This window comes from Silene latifolia, chromosome 2 (genome assembly GCF_048544455.1).
Source record: "Silene latifolia isolate original U9 population chromosome 2, ASM4854445v1, whole genome shotgun sequence".
Classification (NCBI taxonomy): domain Eukaryota; kingdom Viridiplantae; phylum Streptophyta; class Magnoliopsida; order Caryophyllales; family Caryophyllaceae; genus Silene; species Silene latifolia.
Genome location: NC_133527.1, coordinates 164,479,180 through 164,502,084, shown reverse-complemented (window position 1 = coordinate 164,502,084; position 22,905 = coordinate 164,479,180). Strand labels below are relative to the sequence as shown.

The 22,905-nt window shown below is 37.2% G+C and overlaps 1 protein-coding gene across 1 annotated transcript; it reads right to left on the bottom strand.

The window, feature by feature from the left end:
* Nucleotides 1–6,674: 6,674 nt before the first annotated feature.
* LOC141641563 (long chain base biosynthesis protein 2a-like) lies at nt 6,675–8,129 on the bottom strand. Its single transcript, XM_074450220.1, has 6 exons — nt 8,092–8,129; nt 7,846–7,991; nt 7,625–7,749; nt 7,442–7,535; nt 7,031–7,095; nt 6,675–6,925 (listed from the first exon to the last, which is right to left on the bottom strand). The coding sequence occupies exons 1-5, from the start codon at nt 8,127–8,129 to the stop codon at nt 7,067–7,069; spliced, it is 432 nt and encodes a 143-aa protein (XP_074306321.1). The 3' UTR covers nt 6,675–6,925; nt 7,031–7,066.
* Nucleotides 8,130–22,905: the final 14,776 nt, after the last annotated feature.

Sequence of the window (22,905 nt, the reverse complement as noted above, 5' to 3'; positions counted from 1 at the left end):
TGAGGTCCTTCGACCTATAGGAGCTCGAACCGGTTGCTGTTAAGGACGTCGATGGGTCATGTGTAGTACTTGGTCGAGCGCTTGGCTCGTCAGTGCTCTCGGGATGTCTTGACGGTTCCCATCGATCCTCCTAGGACGATGTTCAGGGAGCCTTCTGAGGCTGAGATGGAAGCTGACTTGGCTGGCGTCGATGGTGACGCCCTCCTTCTTCCTGGTGAGGACTACTCAGCGTTCCTCTACGGGAGATTGGCGTACTGGCCGGTTGTGGTGAGCATTTAATCCTCATGACCATTTCGAAAGTATGATGAATGATCATCGATTTAATGGCAATCCTTTGTCTTTGCAGGAGGTTGAGGCGGTGGGCATCGAACCCCCAGAGTACCCCGAGACTCTCGAGTACACTAACGCGACCGGGAGGACGACGATCTCCGAGCTGCGCGACTTTGACGTGGCTGTGAGGGATGTTGGCTTGGATGATTGGCAGCATCTGATTCGGAGGGTGAGCCTCTAATTTGTATGATTTTGTGTAAGAACACATTTGATTGAACTTATCCAATTGATGCCTGTCGTTGTGTGCACCAAAAATAATATTTATAATACCTATTAAAACTAACAGATGTTAGTGGTAACAGGGTCGAACCACAGAGAGGCGGGGGAGTTCTAGTTGTCTTAATTTTTAGTCTAAGGTAACAAATAAGGGGGGTTTTGATTGGAATATGTCTAAGTCTAAATGCGAAAATAAATGAGCAAGTAATAAAAATAGATGTAAACTAATGATAAAAAGGAGCTAGGATGATCTGGTCACTACAGCTTCGATGGCACATAAGTCTAGGTAGGTCTCGAAATACAGTCGTGGGTGATGGGTATGACAAGTCCTCTCGGTCCAAGTCAACTAACAGCCCCTCTCGGTCTATGCTATTAGTCCCTAGGTGTCACTAATACTAACTTTCGTTCTTGACTAGTGATCCTAATGCCTAAATTACATTATCTTTCGATCTAGCAATTTAGCCGTCTTAATTCGTTAATTTAAGTCCTTCCCTATCTTTCGATCTACGGGTTGGTCAAAACTAAGCATCTAACAAGTCTTCGCTAGGTCTCATTGATAGATATTGCACTTGATGAATTAAACGAAGCAAATCAGTCACGAAGTCAGTCGATCGACCAGCTACTCCAGTCGATCGACCAACCGACTCAGTCGACCGACTAGCTACCCCAGTCGATCAACCAAGCCCTAATCCGGGGGTCACTTATTCGTATGCCATCTACGCTAAGTTCGCCTACATCCTAGCATGGGTATTTAGCTACTCATGTCTATGACGAAAATAACAATGATAAAATTAACGAAATAAACTACTGATTTCATGCTTGAAATAATTAAATAAGCAAATAACAATAAACGATAATCGGCCTATGGGATTACTACTCTAGCAATTCTATACTACAAACGAAATAGAGCGATTAAACTGAAATAAGAGCAGGAGAATACCAAACGGAATTGCAGAGAAAAGATCCAAAAACCGAATGCGAAAGTAACTTTTATTGAAGGAAATAATTGTAAACTAAAGAACCCTAATTACTAATAGCCTAGAAACTGAAAATAATAACTGAATGCCTCAAGCTTGATGTCAGGTTACGTTATATAGGAATATAACGTAACATTATTCCTAAACCTAATATACAATGGCTTCGGGTTTCTCGTTCTATAACTTTAATCTGCGCATCAGCTCGTATGGTGGTCGATCGACCATAGCAGGCAGTCGATCGACCAAGGTGTGCTGTACAGAAACTTCTGATAGTTGTGCTTTGGTCGATCGACCATGTAGGTCAGTCGATCGACCAAGGGTGCTGTACAGTAATGCATTCTGACAAATTCTGCAGCGCACACCGATCCTAAAACAGCTGCAATTTCTTCGTTACTTGGTCAAATCAGGCGTTCTATGTGGCGTTAGAAAGCTAAGAGGATAAGCTTTCACTTACAATTTGAATCACTCGATTATCTGCTCTATAACTTGAGATATTGCCATCTGAAGAAGGCTGCAATATCGTGAGGTGCTTCTTTGCTTGTTAAACTCGTACGCACCCATGCTTTTGCTATCTTTAGGCCTTGAAACGCGCACCAAGATCATTCCTCGAGTCAATACTCCATGTCAAATGCAATGCTAAGTACTTAGGGACGGATTCGGCTTGATTTCCGCTGGATTCTTCACATTTCTGCAATATTACACAAAAACACGAAAGTAGACGGAAATAGGGAAAATAGTAGAATAAACTACACATTTGAGCTCTGAAATGCGTGTAAAAGAGGTGTAAAACATCATATAAATGACACGCATCACCAATTATTGAGAACTTATTTTTTTGAAAATACAGGTTGCGCCGTCTCGGTTTGTGGCGTTATGGAGGGTAGCCAACCGGCTGCGAGCTACTGCCGTCGAGGCACTTGTCGGCGGTCGAGGACATCAGGTATGACCCTTCCGTTTACTTCATTTTTAAACTTTCTAACCTTTCTTATGATTGCTTGAAACGATTGACATGAGCCAATTTTGTTGTTTGTAGAGGGAGCGTGAGCTGGCCCAGTCTCGGGAGGAGACGGCTCGTTTGCTGCGAGAGCTCAAGGTCCGCGACGCCGAGGTTGCTGCTCTCGAGGCGAGAGTTGCGGAGTTAGGCGACGATCGGCAGTAGTTTTGTTTTCTTGTTTGTTTGTTGTTGGCTGTATCTTGCACATTTGTACATTTTAGGACCCACGTTTTGGACATTTTGGATTTTGCTTGGGGCTCGAGCCCCTAGTTTGTTTGTACATATCCCTCTTTTGGTTGTATGATGGCCTGAGTGCCTTTGCTGTTGGGTTGCGTTGTTTGTACCTGCAGGTTAGCTTTGAACAGGTTAGGTAGATGACGGTTACGCCGTCATGCTGCCGAAATTTACATAGAAATTCACGTAAAACATACATTTGTATATATGGCCAAAAATTAGCGCAAAACGAATGACTCAAAAGTGCAAAAGATTGCAAAAATGCAAAAAATGCAAAAAATTTGCCGGAAATGACCGGACGGTAGGGAGGGTTACCCCCAAAAAAATGAAAAAAAATAGAAACCTATAAGTTAGAAATGTAATGTAGGACGGGAGTGGAATGATTCCCAAAAAAAAAATCATAAAAAGAAATATATAAGTTTGAAATAAATTACTTTAAAATGGAGAAATGATTCCCCGAAAAAAGAAAAAAAATAGAAAGAAATATATAAGTGTGCTAAAATGACGAAAAATGCTGATATTGCCTCGAAATGTGTGCCCGCGGAATTAGGAAACACGAACTATGGTAACTTTGACGTATTTACCAAAATAATAACCCGTATGAATAGGAAATTATTCGCTAAGAAATTTAGGAAAGATCCAATGCGGAAAATCACAGAGACATTGCTGAGGAAGAGGCACAACAGGTGATGCGCCTGTTCCCCGGTGTATCCGTCCTGGCAGATTTTAGGAAACAGATTTTAGTATAAATAGAAACGTCGATAGGAGTTTTATTCACACAATTCTTCCGTCTCTTCCTTCGTCTTATTACATAAAACTCTCAAAATAATCATTCATCATGAATACTTTAGAGATTCGTCTAAAAGAGTGGACAAATGAATTTTCCAACGTGGAGAAACACGACATGGGTGCTTATAAACTTGGATCATTGTTGAGTTTGAAGCTTATCAAGGTGGTCAAACCGTTTCTAGATGCTTGCCTTGATTATTGGGACCCGAATTATCACGTTTTTGCTTTTCCCGGAGGTGACATTTGCCCATTTCCTGAAGAAATTGTTGCGATCGGTGGGTGGGACCCAGAACACTTGTCTGCTATTCCTTCTACTTTAAAAGGGTATAAGAGCAAGTTTAGAGACTTGCTTGGGTTGACAAGAATTGAGGTGGACCGTCTAGTGACCTCGAAAGGAGTGCGAATGTTGGACTTTATTAACCGATTCATTAACAAGGCTGACCCCACCATCACTTATGTTGCTAGGCGAAGAGCATTCGGATTTCGCTTGTTACATGTATATGTCCTTCAAGTACATGTTGATGAGGATTTGAGAGGTGATCCCCGTTTCCTGGGCCTAGTTGAGCAAATGGAACTGCGCAGGAGCCCAGCCTGTTTATGTTTAGGAGAGTTCCTATTGGGTTTGGATAACAGGAAAGCCAATCGTGACCTACCTTATTTGGGAAGTCCCATTATCTTGCAGGTAAAAGAATAAGGAATTTCTTCTCTTCTTTTCATTTCCTTTTTTTTCGTTTTTTTCTTTCTTTTCGTTTTTTTTTTTTTTTTCGTTTTTTCCTTTTTTTTTTCCTTTTTTTTTTGAACACCTGCTTTTTTGGTAGGTTTGGCTTATGGAGCGTCTTCGATTGATCGAGCCCCCAGTTAATGTTTCTGCCTATCATGCTCGCTCAATTGTTATGAGGACTAGGCTCTACATGGTGGACTTCACTCGAGTCTGCAATTATTGGGAAAACAAATTGAAGAGTGATGATGGCCCCTTGATTTGATGGATTGTACCATGGTGGCATCTCAAATCTGTCACCGGAGTATCTTCCTTGGATTCTACTCGATCTGTGCGCATTCCCGGCTTGGAATTCATGGTATGCATCTTCCCGGAGAGGCTGATGAGATAGGTTGGACTGAAATAGACAATCCCGAAGCTTGACACTGTCCCGCAGACTGCCATGGCGCTTACTACTGAGAGTCGAAGGGAGTGGGCCATTAAATGGGCTCAAAGAAACGTATAGTTCTTGAACTCTTCTGTTAGTGCCTTATGGGTGTCGGACTCCTATCTGCGGTGGAGGAAAGCTACTACTCCGGAGGAGCGTGCGAGATTGAGGAAGCGCGAGCCCGTTGACTACAAGGTGCGCGAGGTGGAAAAGGAGAAAGAGAAGCATCTGACGGAGGGAGAGGAAGAAACCGGGTTTCGAGTTGTTCATCTTTCGAAGAAACCGAAGACCTCTCCTGTCGTGGACACAGTGATTGACAAGAACGGGAAGGCTAGACCTCGATAAAGACCGTTGGTGATTAGGTCCGAAGTGGCGCAGGAGCGTCCGGCTCGAGGTCGTGACAAGAAATATGACAAAAATGACAAGGGCAAAGGGAAAATGGAGGAATAGCCCAAGTCTTTATTATTATTTATTATTATTATTGTAATAAGAAGATAGGGTTGTTAGAATCCTAGCCTATTTTTTTTTCTAGCGTTATTATTATTATGTAACGTATTATTATTATTATTATTATTATTATTGGAAAATGAATGAAATAAAGGAGGTTAATTGGTTATGAAACCGTTGCGATTTTCTATTTATTATTCTTGTCGAATTCCAAATACGACTGCAAATGTCCTTCTATTTACATTTTGAAATTAATGGGTTGTATCCTGCGAAGGATTGCCTACGTATTCACGTGAAGTGAAATCAAACCCCTGCACGTAGTTCGAGTAAATGTAAAAGAATAATTGTTCTAAGCAAGAGCTTGTAATGAACTTAGAAGATAAGCATGAGCTTTTTACATGGGTGAACTAATTAGGTTAAATATGACGAATTAATGAAGAACTAATGACGAATATGATAATAAACAGGTGGGAATATATCAAAGGTCGAATTCCAGAAACTCAATATGAATGAATCGAATTTCTACAACCCGGATTGAATTTAAATGACGAAAACTCGCAAATATTGGTTATAAGGGATTTAAGTCGGGATTTAAATGATGAATTATATACTAACAGTGATTAACAATATGCAAAACTATTGTGTGAACGAAACAAAAGCAAACAATGACGAAAGAAAACAAAGAAACAAAACTTACAGAGGACGAAGGAAGAAGAAGAGAAGCAGGAACAGCGGCAACCCCAAGAAGAGGCGCAGCAAGTGCTGCGTCCTTTCCAAGAGGCGCAGCAGTTGTTGCGTCCCTTCTCGACGTCTGTTTTATGTTAATCCGTAAAAAGGATTTAAACAAAGGTTTTACAAATCGGTTTTAGAAGTACTTTCGACATAAACCTTACATGATGATTACAAAAAGTAAATAACAATAATAAAAGAGAGATTTACACCCTCAGACTTACATGTTTCACGAAACGAGATGAACTAAGTTTACGATTAGTGATGCTCGACTAGAATGTAGATGAAAGTGCCCTCGTAAGAGGAAATACGATTAAGATTGATTAAGTTGATTATGCGGAGTTGGTCAAATTGGTCGGTCATGCAAAACGAGCACTACTAAAAAACCTGTTATGCACATCGGACTTTTTTGTATATGGACATCTGATACACACCCGATGTAGAGTTTGGTCATGTCCATTATGGAGTAATGCACATCGGATTTTAAACCGATGTCCATTAAAATTTGCACAACGGATTTCTCTATATATCTGATGTCCATGTGACATATAGACATCAGCCTTTTTGGAAGTCTGATGTCCATTCTTTGCCATAGGCATCAGATATCTAAATAGTCTGATGTCCATTGTAAAATATAGACATCGGTTTTTTATAAAAATCCGATGTTTATAATTATTAATTTTTATAAATATATATATATATATATATATATATATATATATATGTATATATATATATATGTGTGTATATATATATATATATATATATTACTATATTATTACCCAATACATTATTACTACACATGATCACAAATGCAAAAGATGATTCAATAATCAACAAATATGTTTATACAATCAATCGATTATCTAAAGTCAATTACGAAAAGATACAAATATATTAAGACAACTAACCTATCAACAAAAATAGAAACCAAGTTGTAACATAACTCGATTAAAACATAGCTCCTCGGCCAAATGGCGGCAATTAGTACTACTAATTTTGCATAATAGATCTTCATTAGCAATAAATCGTCATAGCCCTTCCATAAGCCTTACTGCCTTAACCTGTCCAAATTATGAAGGTAATTAGAACTCCTTCCGCAGCTTCAACAGCTTCAAGTCTACCCATAGAACAGTGAAAAATGATTATGCGAGTAGGAACCTAGTTACCTGTGGGATAATGTTGAACCTTAATACGTAACAACTTCATTCAATCACCAAATTTACAAATGGAACTGGAAAACATCAGATAGGAACCTCAAGCACACGAGACACGTCATTTTAGCAGACAAACTTGTATTTTTTTAAATAATAATTTTTGGCACAATACCTCCTTTTTTAAATATTTTTAAACTTCAAAGACGTTTAACATGAAAAAAAAAAGTAAAAGCTAGGAATAATGAGGCAAAGGGGAAAATGTAATAAATAAAAGAAATAGATGACAACAGTGTGAAAAATTCAATATAATGTGACTGACTAGATTTAACATATGATTAAGGCATGCCACAGACCTTGAGTTGTTTATGCTAGCGCTTCAATAAGCCCTGTAACTAGATTTTAAAAACTAAGATAGGAACTCACTATTGTGTTGGAAGATGGAAATCGTAGCCCCGGATCCTCGAGCACCATTAACAATTGAACTGTGATTAAGAGAATCACTTATAATCAACCCACCCTGTTGATGAATATGAAAACATTAGTATTCATGACACTTGACATGGGTAGTGTAAACATTTGCAGTAAATTATAAGCATATAAACATACCTTCCCAATCAAGACAGGTATAATAGCAGAATTTGTAGCATAACCCATCCCAAAGACTAAAGCATCAGGCTTTCCAACAAATTTAGCGACACACTCCTCCAATTCAGAATGCAGTACAGTAGTGCCTGCAATAAATCAGCCTTAGCTAATATAATGGCACTCGATCCACAAACCAAGTGTCCACACAAAAACAATGAAAATATTAAAAACATTATAAGCACCTCCATCTACACGTGGGCTACAGGTGCTTGCAGAAAATTTCTTCAACGATTCAATAGCACGGGGTGTGCAGTATTCATCGGCTGCAGCAAATCCGAGGTAATTATATGACCCCAAATTAAGACAATGCTTAACTTTTTCCGTACGTCTGTAACAACAGAGTTTTAATTTATTAGTGATCAACAACATCAAAGTTGGACAATTAAGCAATATAAATAACAATTTGTTCCTCCATGAAAAATACATACATTAAAGTCTTGTTACGATCGTTAGAAAAATCTGACATCATTGTAATCCGTCATATTCTGCAGAATAAAATGAATCATAAGTGAAAAGCATACTAATTTACCCAATATGTTGGCAGATACGGAGTACTTAGTAGTTGCATCATACAATATCAAATACGAGCTCTCTTTCCACAGGAGTAATTTGTGCATAGGCGTGTCGCATGGATGGCTGCAGAGAAGTTTAAGTACACGATAATTAGACAGCAGTAGTCCATAGGTCAAATTTTCAGACTGTACTCATTGCCCTGACAAGACAACATAGAGGCCTAAGCAAGTCTTTCATAGTTACTTGGTATAACCAGTACTCAAGGCAACTATGGGTCTGAATCAACTTTCTTGGCAGATTGATCTCAGTCAACAACAACAACAACATTAGCCTAGTGTATAGAGTAGCTGTTAAATTATCGAATGGTTATGTCTTAGAGACCCTCAGTTAAATCAACAGGAAAACAACAACCACAGTAAAAAAGACGCGATCCCGTATACAACGCTAACTCAACCCACTTCTCACACTAACCAAATGCTGTCAAAATGCTGTCAAAATAACATAGCCTATGCTAAATCAGATAGCACAAAACACAATTATATACAGCAAAAGCGAAACGAGAACGAAGGGAAAACGCACCGAGTAGCAGCGATAGACTGAGAGGGAGCTTCACCTCTTAGGGTTTTAGCTTCCAGGTTCTTCGACAATGCTTCCAATTGATCCAAATTCCTCTAAATTTAAATCAAATCATATCAATATTAGTGAATAAATTATCAAATAAAACCCTAATTAAACGCAACAGCATTAAAATGCTCGGAAATTACAAACTTGTTAACAAAAGAAAATTATAAAAATGAAATTGAAAGAGGAGAAAACCTGGAGAGGAGGGAACTGAGCGGAAGGGGCGGCTTGTTTGCAAAGCTTAGAAGAAGAGTGAAGAAGGTTAGTGAAAATGAGACGGCCACGGTGCAGGCGTGGTGGTAGGCCGGTGGTGCAGTCGTGGTCGGAGGCACCACAAAAGGAAAAGAAAAAAATAGCACCAAAGGAAAAGAGGAAAGGAGAAGGAGAAGGGTGTGGTCGGAGGTAGGCCTCTTACGGCAAGCTGGAGGTGCGAGGCCGGTGGTGGTGGTGGTGGTGACGGGCGATGTGGTGCGCGATTTTAGGTTTTGAGTGAGATTGAAATTGATTTGGGGGAAAATGAAGGATTATCGCGATATTTTTTCAGAATAAAGAAGCATGTGACGGTCTATCCGTCATAAGTCCGTCACAAATCCCTATATGTGACGGATAGTCCGTCACAAAACCGAGTTTTCATATTCCTTTATGTGACTGATTGTCCGTCATAAAAGGAATTATGTGGATTTGGGGAAGAATGTATGTAGTCGAAATTATAAGTGATGGCGGTGAGGCAAATATTTTTGCGCCTATAATTTTTAACTTTAGATGCACATCGGTTAAATGCAATGCCCCATGTCAATAACTTTTATATAGACATGGGTTTTATTAAATATCACATGTCCTTTAAAATCAGAAATAATGGACATGTGTTTCTTAACGCAACCGATGTACATATCATTATATGCACATCAGTTTTTTGCAAACAACCGATGTGCATGTTATGTACATCGGTTTTTCAGATAATCCGATGTCCATCGACTGATGTCCATAACGAGTTTTGTAGTAGTGAAGGCTGGTACTCAGAAGGATCCGAGCTTACGTGGTCGAAAGTTCAAGCACGTAGACGCCAAAAAGTAAGAACGTGGTCTAGAATGCAAAGGCAGAAGAGAAGGGCGGACACTCGCGTGAGAAATATGAGGAGCGAAGGCTCCTATTTATACTAATCACGTGGAGGAATTAGGGTTTTCGGAGAAACTTTGGAAGTGAATCTCGAAAAGATATGAAAAGATACGAAAAATACGCAGAAAAGGACTTGGGAAGAGGCGCAGCAGGCACTGCGTCCCTTGGAAGAGGCGCAGCAACTGCTGCGTCTGTTCCCAAGTGATTTCCTCCTGCGGAAGAAAGATTTCCGTGTTTAATTTATGGAATAACGGATTAATCTTATTTTCCTTAATATTTTGTATGAATATTACGGGAAATTCTTTACCAAAGATTAAAAGATTGTAAAAGATTTATAAAATATGGAATAGAAATATCCGGAACATTCCAGAACATTCTGACTCGGGATTTTAGCGGTTATCAGAAAATGAAGACGGTTTTAGGCCCGGACTCCAAATGTACTCTAATTACTGTCAAAACGACCGTATCGGCGCGTAGTGTGGGAAATAATCTGTATACTTCCCTTAAACTTGAAGGATTATAACGAATTTAACAGAGATGATTAAAAGTCATAAACAAAATACATAAACAAAGTATAAAGGATTTAGAATTAACCTTCGGTCCTAGCAAATATGGCCTAAGAACAATATCAAAATTGATATTCGCCTATCAGTTGCACCCAAGACGATATGAGATATGCCCTATTGATTGTGCTAGAATCGATCTAAAAATTTCTGTAAATTTTAGTTGCTTTGTCTTTTTGTGATGAGAGAGAGAGGTTAGGTCAAGAAAAAGAATTAGGGTAGAATAATTCTCTCCCTTTCCTTCTTATAGTGACCGAAATTGTGGAGTCAATTAGGAAAGAAATATCTTTCCTAATTTCGGCCAAACTGACCGAAATAAGGAGTATATTCTCCTTATTTTTGGTTTTTCCAAAAATATATAAAGTGTGTTAAATTGTCATCTAGTGTGGATCGAACCCATGACCTCTTGGCTTGTGTACCCTCACTATTACCACTATGACACATTCAACTTGTTGATATTAAATATAACTGATTATATTTAATTCGAATTAACAGATTAATTCGTCCAAGCTAACATTATATACATTTAATTAAATATAATTTATTATATTTAATTTACGAATTGACAGTTAATTCGTCTCAACTAATATTATTTAATTTTCATTAAATAATTATCTCATCAACACATTGACTAACTTTTTAGTCATATTGGGCATCAATGTGATCATATTTCTATAACCCCATTTCTCAAACACATCCTATATTTTGGTACAAGTAATTATGAATTACTAAGTCGTTTTTTGTATATGACGTATTTTTATTAATACGTTGATTTTTAATATGTTAGAAATACATAACAACTTTATGTGACATATGACATGTGACATATTAACAAATTGACAAAAATAAAATGGATTCCATTTTATGAAAGTACCGAAATTAGGAGGATGATTAGGCTAATATTGTGTTTGATTATGTTAATGGAAAACACAATCATTTCCCTAATAGACTAGCCATGCAACCTAGTTTACATTGTGAAGACAAACAAAAGCATGCATTGGCTCCCCTCCCTTCCTCTTGCCCGGTTTTTCACAAGGAAAAACAAAGGGGTTTTTGCCTTATTTTTGAAAAACAATACATAACATTATTGTTGTAGTATTCGTTCATTATTCATTCATCAAATATTTTAGAGAGATAAAAAGATTTCTCCTTCCTTTACTCCTCTCCAAAAACCGGTTTTTAGGAGACAAAAACCAAATTATTTTGGGTCAATGTTTCTACAAAATTAATATTGTCTAGTATTCATAATATTAATTTTATTAAGAGTGTGCTTTGGGTATTAAGCTTTGGGAGAGATCCTACACTTGGATCTTAGTTCTTCCACTAAGGAAAGCACAAGAACAAGAGAGAAGGTGATCTCTCTTGTGCCCTAATAAACCGAAAATTCAATGTAAGACATTGATTTCATCCTTATATTAATTATAGTTTGCATGCATAAGATCACCATTAATTTTATGTCAAATTAAAATAAAACATATATGAATATGTCAAGTATATAGATCTACTTTTCCTTCAATCGGTATCATGAGCCATGGTTGTTTGCATGCAAATCGGTTAAAAGTTTTTCCGAGTTATAAAGATTAACATATAAAACTTGTATAATTTGTGTTATTATGATATATCACGAAATTAATTTTTGCATGTTAAAGTTTCTGGTCCTAAAATGTTTTTAGGATATTTTGGTTAATTTATGGATTTTTATTGTTCATATTACATAATAATGACATTAAAAATATGATTTTATGAATAAAATGTCATTTTCGGACTAAAATTATCTAAACTTCGAACTTGCCAGTGATTTTTGGATATGTTATCACATATATTATTTTGAGATGACCTGTAAAGTTTCATAATTTTTGGACTTCTTATGCTCGAAAAATGGATTTTTCATTATTAAAATCGGATTTAAGTGAAAAATAGGTTAATATGAGATAAATTTCAAATCTGGTCATAGAAATTTAGTATGTTGTCACATGCAATTTTAAAAGATGTGTGTAAAATAATAGGCTATATTGAAGTCCTTTTGCATGATTTATGGATTTTTGAAGAAAAATAGCATGAATAGTGACTTAATTAGTGAAATATTAATAAAACATACTCCATGACTACAGAAAAACGTCACATGTTGCATTTTATTATCCTTTTCGGATCTAAAATTGAAAAGTTGATGAATATAATTTTTCTCATGTTTTTTATGATTTTTTGTTAAAAACCGATAAACCGCAACATTGTTTTTCCGGAAAATTTTTGAAATTTTTAACCTAAGTTTTTGAAGATTATGAGTGTCATGGTATTTTTCCAGAATTTTCTTGAGTTTAAATTTCAAATTTTGAATTTATTTGAAATTTTTGTGATTTATTTGAAGTTTATAGCTTTTTTATTGTAATTTTAGGTCCATTAATGAACAAATTTTAGAAATATGAGTTAATTATGATCAAATAATTAGTGAAGACGAAATTTTGAGTCCTAAGAGGTTAGGGTAATTAACTTATGCATAAATATGAATTTATGTAATTTTTGTGATTTTTAAAACGTTGAATCACGCAAATCCGTAAACACCGAGTAATATACGATATTGGCTACTTAAAGGCGATTTAGCATAAAATTGAGCATGTTCATACATATTATAATGCTGCATTTTATTTATGATTGTCATAATTTTATTTTATGTAATTTTGAATTATGTAATTTTACTTAGTATGGCCTTAGTTTTTAATTGGTATTACCCGAAATGTATGGGAATATCGATTCGGTTGTAATTTATTGTGATCTCGTATCACCGTTTTGTAATTTAATAGATTTAATTTTATTTTAGTTACAAATGTATAATAGGAAATTATGTAATTTATTATGTAATTTTATTTATTTCGGAGTTCCCAAAGACGGATTTCTTCAAGATGGCGATACATAAAGATGGTGTTACCTCGAGATGCGTGCTACAACCGAAGTTCAAGGGACCAATGGAGTTGGTTTCCGAATATGTAAGAGTTAATTAGATTTTCTATTTTAGGAAGGCCATACTAGGATTTATTTTTATGCTTTGCATTTTATTTATATGTTACATGCATCGCTAAATCGCCATAACTAAAACATGCATCTTCTTTCATCGAGTTTGTCGACCGTGTCAATTACAATTATCGTAGTTCACCGCTTTAGTTCACTTAAAACGTGATAGATAATAAATTGACATGACCATGAAAACCTATTTCGCGAGGGAGTGCACTCGGCTACCCCGGGGTACAAACCTTGTTACGTAGGGGAAGTGGGTGATAAATGTCTATCCACCGAATTCATGTTGATGAGGGTTTCATCGGCTACCCCGTGCCCAAGTTAATGTGGGTTTGGATCATGGACACATTTATTCGAAATTTGGATTGAACTCAACAAAAGTTTTTGATAAGGGTTTCATCGGCTACCCCGTGCCCTTGTTAGATGTGTTTTGGGCTATAGATAAACAATAGAGTAATTTTATCGACCAAGAGTTCTAAAAGTAGAATCGATTAAAAGGTTAATCCACCAAGTTATATTGATAAAGGTTTCATCGGCTACCCCGTGCCTAAGTTGATATGAATTTGGGTCTTGGAATCATTTATCTAGTTGGGTAGAGGTCACTAGAAAATGCATATAACTTGTTTAAATTATAAATTTTTACGAGTATTATTATTAAAACGACATTTGTTTTACTCCTTCTATTTTGTTTTGTAGACCACTTCTTTTCTCATAACAAATGGCAACACCAACCCCTAACGCCACGCCTCTCGCTAATTCATCTTGGCTCCGATCCTTCATGGATCGATGTAAACTTGAAAAGAATGGGTCAAATTTCTCCGATTGGGATGCCCAACTCAAATTAGCCGCCCAAGGTGACGACAAGCTTCGTTACCTAACCGAGGCTTCTCCACCCGAACCTACTACTAGGTCGACCGCCGCCTCTAGGGAAGCATATGAGGCTTACCATAAGGAGTCCGCCGCAATGAAAAATGTATTGATCTTTGCAATGGAGGCGGATCTCCAAAGGAGAGCCTTTAAGATGGGCACCGCTAATGAGATTTATTCCAAGCTTGTGACAATGTTTTCACAAACTCCGCGGATCATCCAATATGAGGCGGCCGCGGCATTCTTTGATCTCGACTTCAAAGAGGGCCAAAAGGTTAGCCCTCATGTGCTCAAACTTATGGAGCTTGTCGAGACCTTGAAGATTCAAAAGGTTGAAATCCCCAAAGAACTCATTGTAGATAGGATTCTACACTCATTATCCAAAGTCAAGGCGTATGTTCAATTCCGGGTGAATTTTAACATGCAAGACAAGGATGTGTCTCTTGAAGAATTGCACAAGTTACTTGTGCAAGCCGAAAGGGACATGGGGTTAAATGTGAACCCACCAAAGGATGTGCTTAACATAAGCACTAAAAGCAAGGGGAAGTTCAAAAAGAATGGGAGAAAGGGTAAGAAGAAAGCTCCCACTTTCACCAAAGCTAGGACTTATGAAGCTAGCACTTCAAAAATCAAGAAGGGTCCTCTTGATAAATGTCATTATTGTAATGTTGTTGGACATTGGAAAAGAAATTGTTCCAAATACCTTGGTGATATTAAGGCTGGAAAGATTACTCCAGTAGGTAAATGACTATCCTTTCTTTTATGTTTCTATTTCAACTATGGTATTGTGATACAAAGTTGTGATAATGTATCTCCCTTTTTATTGTAAATAGGGCCTCCACCAAGCAAAGACAAGGGAAAAGAAAACCAAGCTTGAGAAACCATCAAGAAGCTAGGAATAGCTTTCATGGAGCTTTGCTTTTTATTGTCTTATTTTAATTATGTTTTGGATTTTTAGAACCTTTAAGTTTCCATGTTCGACATGGAAAGGTATTTTGGATAATTGGTTGTATTTTGGATAATGGTGACTTGGTTTGCAACCCAAGTCACCCATTTTATCATTTTATCCTTTGTTCTAAAATTCGTATTTAAATGCTTGCTCTTAGAAACATATGATTATTCACTTAAAGTGATCTAATAGACAACTATAATGACGGGATTCATTATATGTCCACTTGCTTAAGGCTTGTGTATGATCATTTATAAAGTGGTGTTGAGTCTATGGACTCTCTTAAAGGAATGTCAATTACCAAGTACATTTACGAAATCTAAAACTATTAGTCAACCTATGAGGTAGTTCTCCTTATCCTTCAAAATCATTATTTGTGTCTCATATGCTATCTTTGAATCTCTAGTGTATTTATTCTAAAGATAGAGTGGAAGAAAAATGAGGACACAACACACATCTTGTAAAATTTATAAATTTGTGTACTTGTGTAAATGAGATCTACGCAATGGAGAATGATTTGAATATAGGTATATCTATTTATATAGTATACCCAATAGATGAGATCTATGGTCTCAACTAGTTCTACATGACTAAAAGGACCAAGTGAAGTAATCGAAAGAACATATTCTTAAGATAACTACGTGAGGACACCAAAAGGAAGTTTTGGAAGAAGAATAACAAATGTAAAGTCTTAATTGACTAGTTTATGGTAAATTTTGACAAATAGTTTCAACTTTACTTAAGAGCCTATATGAATCAAAGTTGCATCCTAGAAAATAAACAAGATTTATGACTAGAGGTTGCAAGGATTGATATACCGATATCTTCAATAGCTAAGTTTTAACCACGCAAATGTCATTACTTAACCTCATTATGAAAATGAAATGGTTAAACCACCTTTCGAAAAGGGTGTTTCGAAGGGCGCGTTCTAGATATTATTTATATATTTAAATAATGACATTGATACACATCATAATGATATGTGTGAGTTAGAGATTAAAATCTCTTTCCATAAGGTTAAGATGAGACCACTTCAAAATAGGTATTTCGAAAGGATATGATGGGAACATATATGGTTTTATCTTAATAACTTGGCAATGCAATTTATATTTCAATTCTTAAAATGTTTCGATTAAGAAGTCAAGTTCGAAACATGTGGAATTGAGTGGGAGTTTGGAAATTATCATGTGAAGACATGGAATTTAGTGGGAGCAATCATCTTGTAAAAATTAATAACTCATCACTCATTAAGAATGACGAGCTAATACCTTCCTTCACAAAGGAGAAATTGAGTTTTCAATTCTGGATGAAAATGGACCATGATGAATCCAACTACATCATGAGATGTTGGATAAGTATTGAGAGATACACATTGAATCAACGAGAAACATAGGTTATTCATCTGAATGAAATGGAATTGCCATTAGCAGTCATGGTCGTTTCTTTGAACCTAAATATAGTTGATGACATGATTAAAAGTTACTAATATTTCCGCCATTAGAATAATCATGCGCATGTCCAATAATAAATCATATGCATAAGAGCATGATGAATCATTTGTAAGCCATAATAGAAATGTCATGAATTCTCGAGAAGAATCCGATGAGCGATTTCAGTGTTTGACAGGATGCTCTGTTATGTGACAAGAGGTTGCACATATTAATGAAAATCCGAGCACATGTAAGGATTTATGAGAATCCTAAGCCTTTCAAACTAAAAAGAGAAATAAGAAGTTTGGAAAGATACTTAGTTAGAGAATGAGTTGCTCAAAACTAATCTTTCCTAATATGCTAGGACTTGTGAGAAGTGCTAGGCTAATCATCTTGACAAATTGTTGCAAGACTCTACAAAACATATACCTAGTGCATTGTGTGTGGATGGAGAACTTGATCAGTACAAGTTATATCATTCATCACAAATTCGTTCGTTATGTGATAATCGATAAGGAAGTTCTTTCAAGATAAAGAACTGAAACCAAGGACGGGAACCTTGATGTGTACTTGGTAAGGTTCATGCTATGAGAGAGAACATGAATATAAAGGAAAATGCAAGTATAAGAAGTTTGAACACATGGACACATGGCATGTTAAACTTCTATTGCAATCAATAAGTGTTTACACTTACGATATGCATCACAAGGTTGTAATATGGTATTGACTACCCGAGTGTGATGATGACATTTGTCGTTTGAGTTATTATTAACTCACCTTATACTTTGTTACATCCAAACGGGTTGTGGAGACAATTGAACCCCGTTAAAGTGAACATGGATTAACATTGTATTTGCCCATAGTTACTTACATGAGGTGACGTCTCGAAGTGACTAGAGTGTGATGCGATTGATGGCAAGTTCATGTGCCATAGAGTCATATGAGGATGACTAGTCGATCACATAGGCAGACTGTTAGGCACTTTTTGTCGGGCCTTATGACCGCTTATAGAGTTTTGGCAAATTTATATAGCCTGGTCATGGCGAGAGCTGCTATAGTATTCAAATGAGTCGATTCTTTTGACTAAAGACTATTCGCCTAAAATGGCACAGTTTCAGATTAACTTTGATTTGTGTTACTACGACCTTCGTAAATGGGGTCAAATGGGCATATTTTGAGTTATGATGGCTGTGGCTAGTTGAAGGGAATGAGTGCGATAGGTATTGTCCACCCCTAGTCAGGGTTATAACAATATCTCAAGGCCACTCGAGGAGTAATGAACTGGAAATGCGTGGCCACGCTCGGAATGTATCCATGGTGGATAAATCCGGTCAATCAGTTATTCTCCAGATCGAGGAAACCACTCTCGATATGATCACTTGCAAGTACGACCTGAAAGACACCTTGCATTGAGTGGGAGATAGTAATAGGACAAGAGCATTGGTGACGCACACTTGTCGAGGACAAGTGGGAGATTGTTGGAATATGTGTCCTCCGACAATAATGCGATCACGACTGTTGATCATGATGATCACATGTTTAAGTCTCATTATAAAGAATACAATTGGGAAGTAATATTTTACTGTCAACTGGTCCACACATATCGGTAATGATTGGCTGACTAGAGTTTGACATTACTGTCGTGCGACGGTGGTGATCAGTTGATCCCCTAGGTCATACCTATAGGGCACCACTCTTAATTGATCGTATAACGTTACGAGTCAATTAAATTATTTAAAATTGACGGACGATTTTGGAAATAATATTTATGTATCTCATTGAAATTTGATTAAATGAGATACGGTCTGAGTAATCGAATTGTATCATTACTCAGATGAAATTATTGTTTAAGGAAACAATTGAATTTGAATGAATTATTATAAATACAATTTGTTGTGATTTATAATTGGTAAAATATTTTGGTACAAGTAATTATGAATTACTAAGTCGTTTTTTGTATATGACGTATTTTTATTAATACGTTGATTTTTAATATGTTAGAAATACATAACAACTTTATGTGACATATGGCATGTGACATATTAACAAATTGACAAAAATAAAATGGATTCCATTTTATGAAAGTACCGAAATTAGGAGGAGGATTAGGCTAATATTGTGTTTGATTATGTTAATGGAAAACACAATCATTTCCCTAATAGACTAGCCATGCAACCTAGTTTACATTGTGAAGACAAACAAAAGCATGCATTGGCTCCCCTCCCTTCCTCTTGCCCGGTTTTTCACAAGGAAAAACAAAGGGGTTTTTGCCTTATTTTTGAAAAACAATACATAACATTATTGTTGTAGTATTCATTCATTATTCATTCATCAAATATTTTAGAGAGATAAAAAGATTTCTCCTTCCTTTACTCCTCTCCAAAAACCGGTTTTTAGGAGACAAAAACCAAATTATTTTGGGTCAATTTTTCTACAAAAGTAATATTGTCTAGTATTCATAATATTAATTTTATTAAGAGTGTGCTTTGGGTATTAAGCTTTGGGAGAGATCCTACACTTGTATCTTAGTTCTTCCACTAAGGAAAGCACAAGAACAAGAGAGAAGGTGATCTCTCTTGTGCCCTAATAAACCGAAAATCCAATGTAAGACAATGATTTCATCCTTATATTAATTATAGTTTACATGCATAAGATCACCATTAATTTTATGTCAAATTAAAATAAAACATATATGAATATGTCAAGTATATAGATCTACTTTTCCTTCAAAATTGACTCGGTATCTCAGCTGCATTTTGATCTAATGTAGCAATTTGAGATATCAGCTTCGTGATTAAGACCTCATTAGCCGCATTACTTTTCTGAAACTCCACCATAAGCAGCTGCACTAGACTCGTCAACTCTGCAACTTCGTTTTTCAACTCTTGCTGTGACGGAGTGGATGGTGGTGGGGCTTCATAAGGAGGCACATACGGTTGATGTGGTGAAGTAGGAGCGTAATTGTACGAATTGTCGAGCTGAAGTTGATGAAAAGCAAACATCTTCTCCTTAGGGTGCCTGCATGCCTCAGACGTGTGTCCCATTCCGCCACATCTCCCACAAAACGGTACCTGCTGCTCCTCAGAATGCAACATGGGTGGACCCTTCTGAAGTACTGTGGATAGGACCTGTAGGACCTAACAAAACAACACTAAAGAAGATGGTAAGAACTGCCTCAAGGTACTCAGTCTTCCCTTGAGGCGAAACACAGACTAAAAAAAACAACTAAAACTAGCGCTGCCTCCCCGGCAACGGCGCCAAAATTTGATGCCCGTCGTTGTGTGCACCAAAAATAATATTTATAATACCTATTAAAACTAACAGAAGTTAGTGGTAACAGGGTCGAACCACAGAGAGGCGGGGGAGTTCTAGTTGTCTTAATTTTTAGTCTAAGGTAACAAATAAGGGGGGTTTTGATTGGAATATGTCTAAGTCTAAATGCGAAAATAAATGAGCAAGTAATAAAAATAGATGTAAACTAATGATAAAAAGGAGCTAGGATGATCTGGTCACTACAGCTTCGATGGCACATAAGTCTAGGTAGGTCTCGAAATACAGTCGTGGGTGATGGGTATGACAAGTCCTCTCGGTCCAAGTCAACTAACAGCCCCTCTCGGTCTATGCTATTAGTCCCTAGGTGTCACTAATACTAACTTTCATTCTTGACTAGTGATCCTAATGCCTAAATTACATTATCTTTCGATCTAGCAATTTAGCCGTCTTAATTCGTTAATTTAAGTCCTTCCCTATCTTTCGATCTACGGGTTGGTCAAAACTAAGCATCTAACAAGTCTCCGCTAGGTCTCATTGATAGATATTGCACTTAATGAATTAAACGAAGCAAATCAGTCACGAAGTCAGTCGATCGACCAGCTACTCCAGTCGATCGACCAACCGACTCAGTCGACCGACTAGCTACCCCAGTCGATCGACCAAGCCCTAATCCGGGGGTCACCTATTCGTATGCCATCTACGCTAAGTTCGCCTACATCCTAGCAAGGGTATTTAGCTACTCATGTCTATGACGAAAATAACAATGATAAAATTAACGAAATAAACTACTGATTTCATGCTTGAAATAATTAAATAAGCAAATAACAATAAACGATAATCGGCCTATGGGATTACTACTCTAGAAATTCTATACTACAAACGAAATAGAGCGATTAAACTGAAATAAGAGCAGGAGAATACCAAACGGAATTGCAGAGAAAAGATCCAAAAACCGAATGCGAAAGTAACTTTTATTGAAGGAAATATTTGTAAACTAAAGAACCCTAATTACTAATAGCCTAGAAACTGAAAATTATAACTGAATGCCTCAAGCTTGATGTCAGGTTACGTTATATAGGAATATAACGTAACATTATTCCTAAACCTAATATACAATGGACTTCGAGTTTCTCGTTCTATAACTTTAATCTGCGCATCAGCTCGTGTGGTGGTCGATTGACCATAGCAGGCAGTCGATCGACCAAGGTGTGCTGTACAGGAACTTCTGATAGTCGTGCTCTCATCGATCGACCATGTAGGTCAGTCGATCGACCAAGGGTGTTGTACAGTAATGCATTCTGACGAATTCTGCAGCGCGCACCGATCCTAAAACAGCTTCCATTTCTTCGTTACTTGGTCAAATCAGGCGTTCTACACGGCGTTGGAAAGCTAAGAGGATAAGATTTCACCTCCAATTAGAAAGTAGACGGAAATAGGGAAAATAGTAGAATAAACTACACATTTAAGCTCTGAAATGCGTGTAAAAGAGGTGTAAAACATCATATAAATGACACGCATCACCAATTATTGAGAACTTCTTTTTTTGAAAATGCAGGTTGCACCATCTCGGTTTGTGGCGTTATGGAGGGTAGCCAACCGGCTGCGAGCTACTACCGTCGAGGCACTTGTCGGCTGTCGAGGACGTCAGGTATGACCCTTCCGTTTACTTCATTTTTAAACTTTCTAACCTTTCTTATGATTGCTTGAAACGATTGACATGAGCCAATTTTGTTGTTTGTAGAGGGAGCGTGAGCTGGCCCAGTCTCGGAAGGAGACAGCTCGTTTGCTGCGAGAGCTCAAGGTCCGCGACGCCGAGGTTGCTGCTCTCGAGGCGAGAGTTGCGGAGTTAGGCGGCGACCGGCAGTAGTTTTGTTTTGTTGTTTGTTTGTTGTTGGCTGTATCTTGCACATTTGTACATTTTAGGACCCACGTTTTGGACATTTTGGATTTTGCTTGGGGCTCGAGCCCCCAGTTTGTTTGTACATATCCCTTTTTTGGTTGTATGATGGCCTGAGTGCCTTTGCTGCTGGGTTGCGTTGTTTGTACCTGCAGGTTAGCTTTGAACAGGTTTGGTAGATGACGGTTATGCCGTCATGCTGCTGAAATTTACATAGAAATTCACGTAAAACATACATTTGTATATATGGCCAAAAATTAGCGCAAAACGAATGACTCGAAAGTGGAAAAGAATGCAAAAATGCAAAAACTGCAAAAAATTTGCCAGAAATGACCGGACGGTAGGGAGGGTTACCCCCAAAAAAATGAAAAAAAATAGAAACCTATAAGTTAGAAATGTAATGTAGGACGGGAGTGGACTGATTCCCAAAAAAAAAATCATAAAAAGAAATATATAAGTTTGAAATAAATTACTTTAAAATGGAGAAATGATTCCCCGAAAAAAGAAAAAAAATAGAAAGAAATATATAAGTGTGCTAAAATGACGAAAAATGCTGATATTGCCTCGAAATGTGTGCCCGCGGAATTAGGAAACACGAACTATGGTAACTTTGACGTATTTACCAAAATAATAACCCGTATGAATAGGAAATTATTCGCTAAGGAATTTAGGAAAGATCCAACGTGGAAAATCACAGAGAAACTGCTGAGGAAGAGGCGCGGCAGGTGCTGCGCCTGTTCCCCGGTGTATCCGTCCTGGCGGATTTTAGGAAACAGATTTTAGTATAAATAGAAACGTCGATAGGAGTTTTATTCACACAATTCTTCCGTCTCTTCCTTCGTCTTATTACATAAAACTCTCAAAATAATCATTCATCATGAATACTTTAGAGATTCGTCTAAAAGAGTGGACAAATGAGTTTTCCAACGTGGAGAAACACGACATGGGTGCTTATAAACTTGGATCATTGTTGAGTTTGAAGCTTATCAAGGTGGTCAAATCGT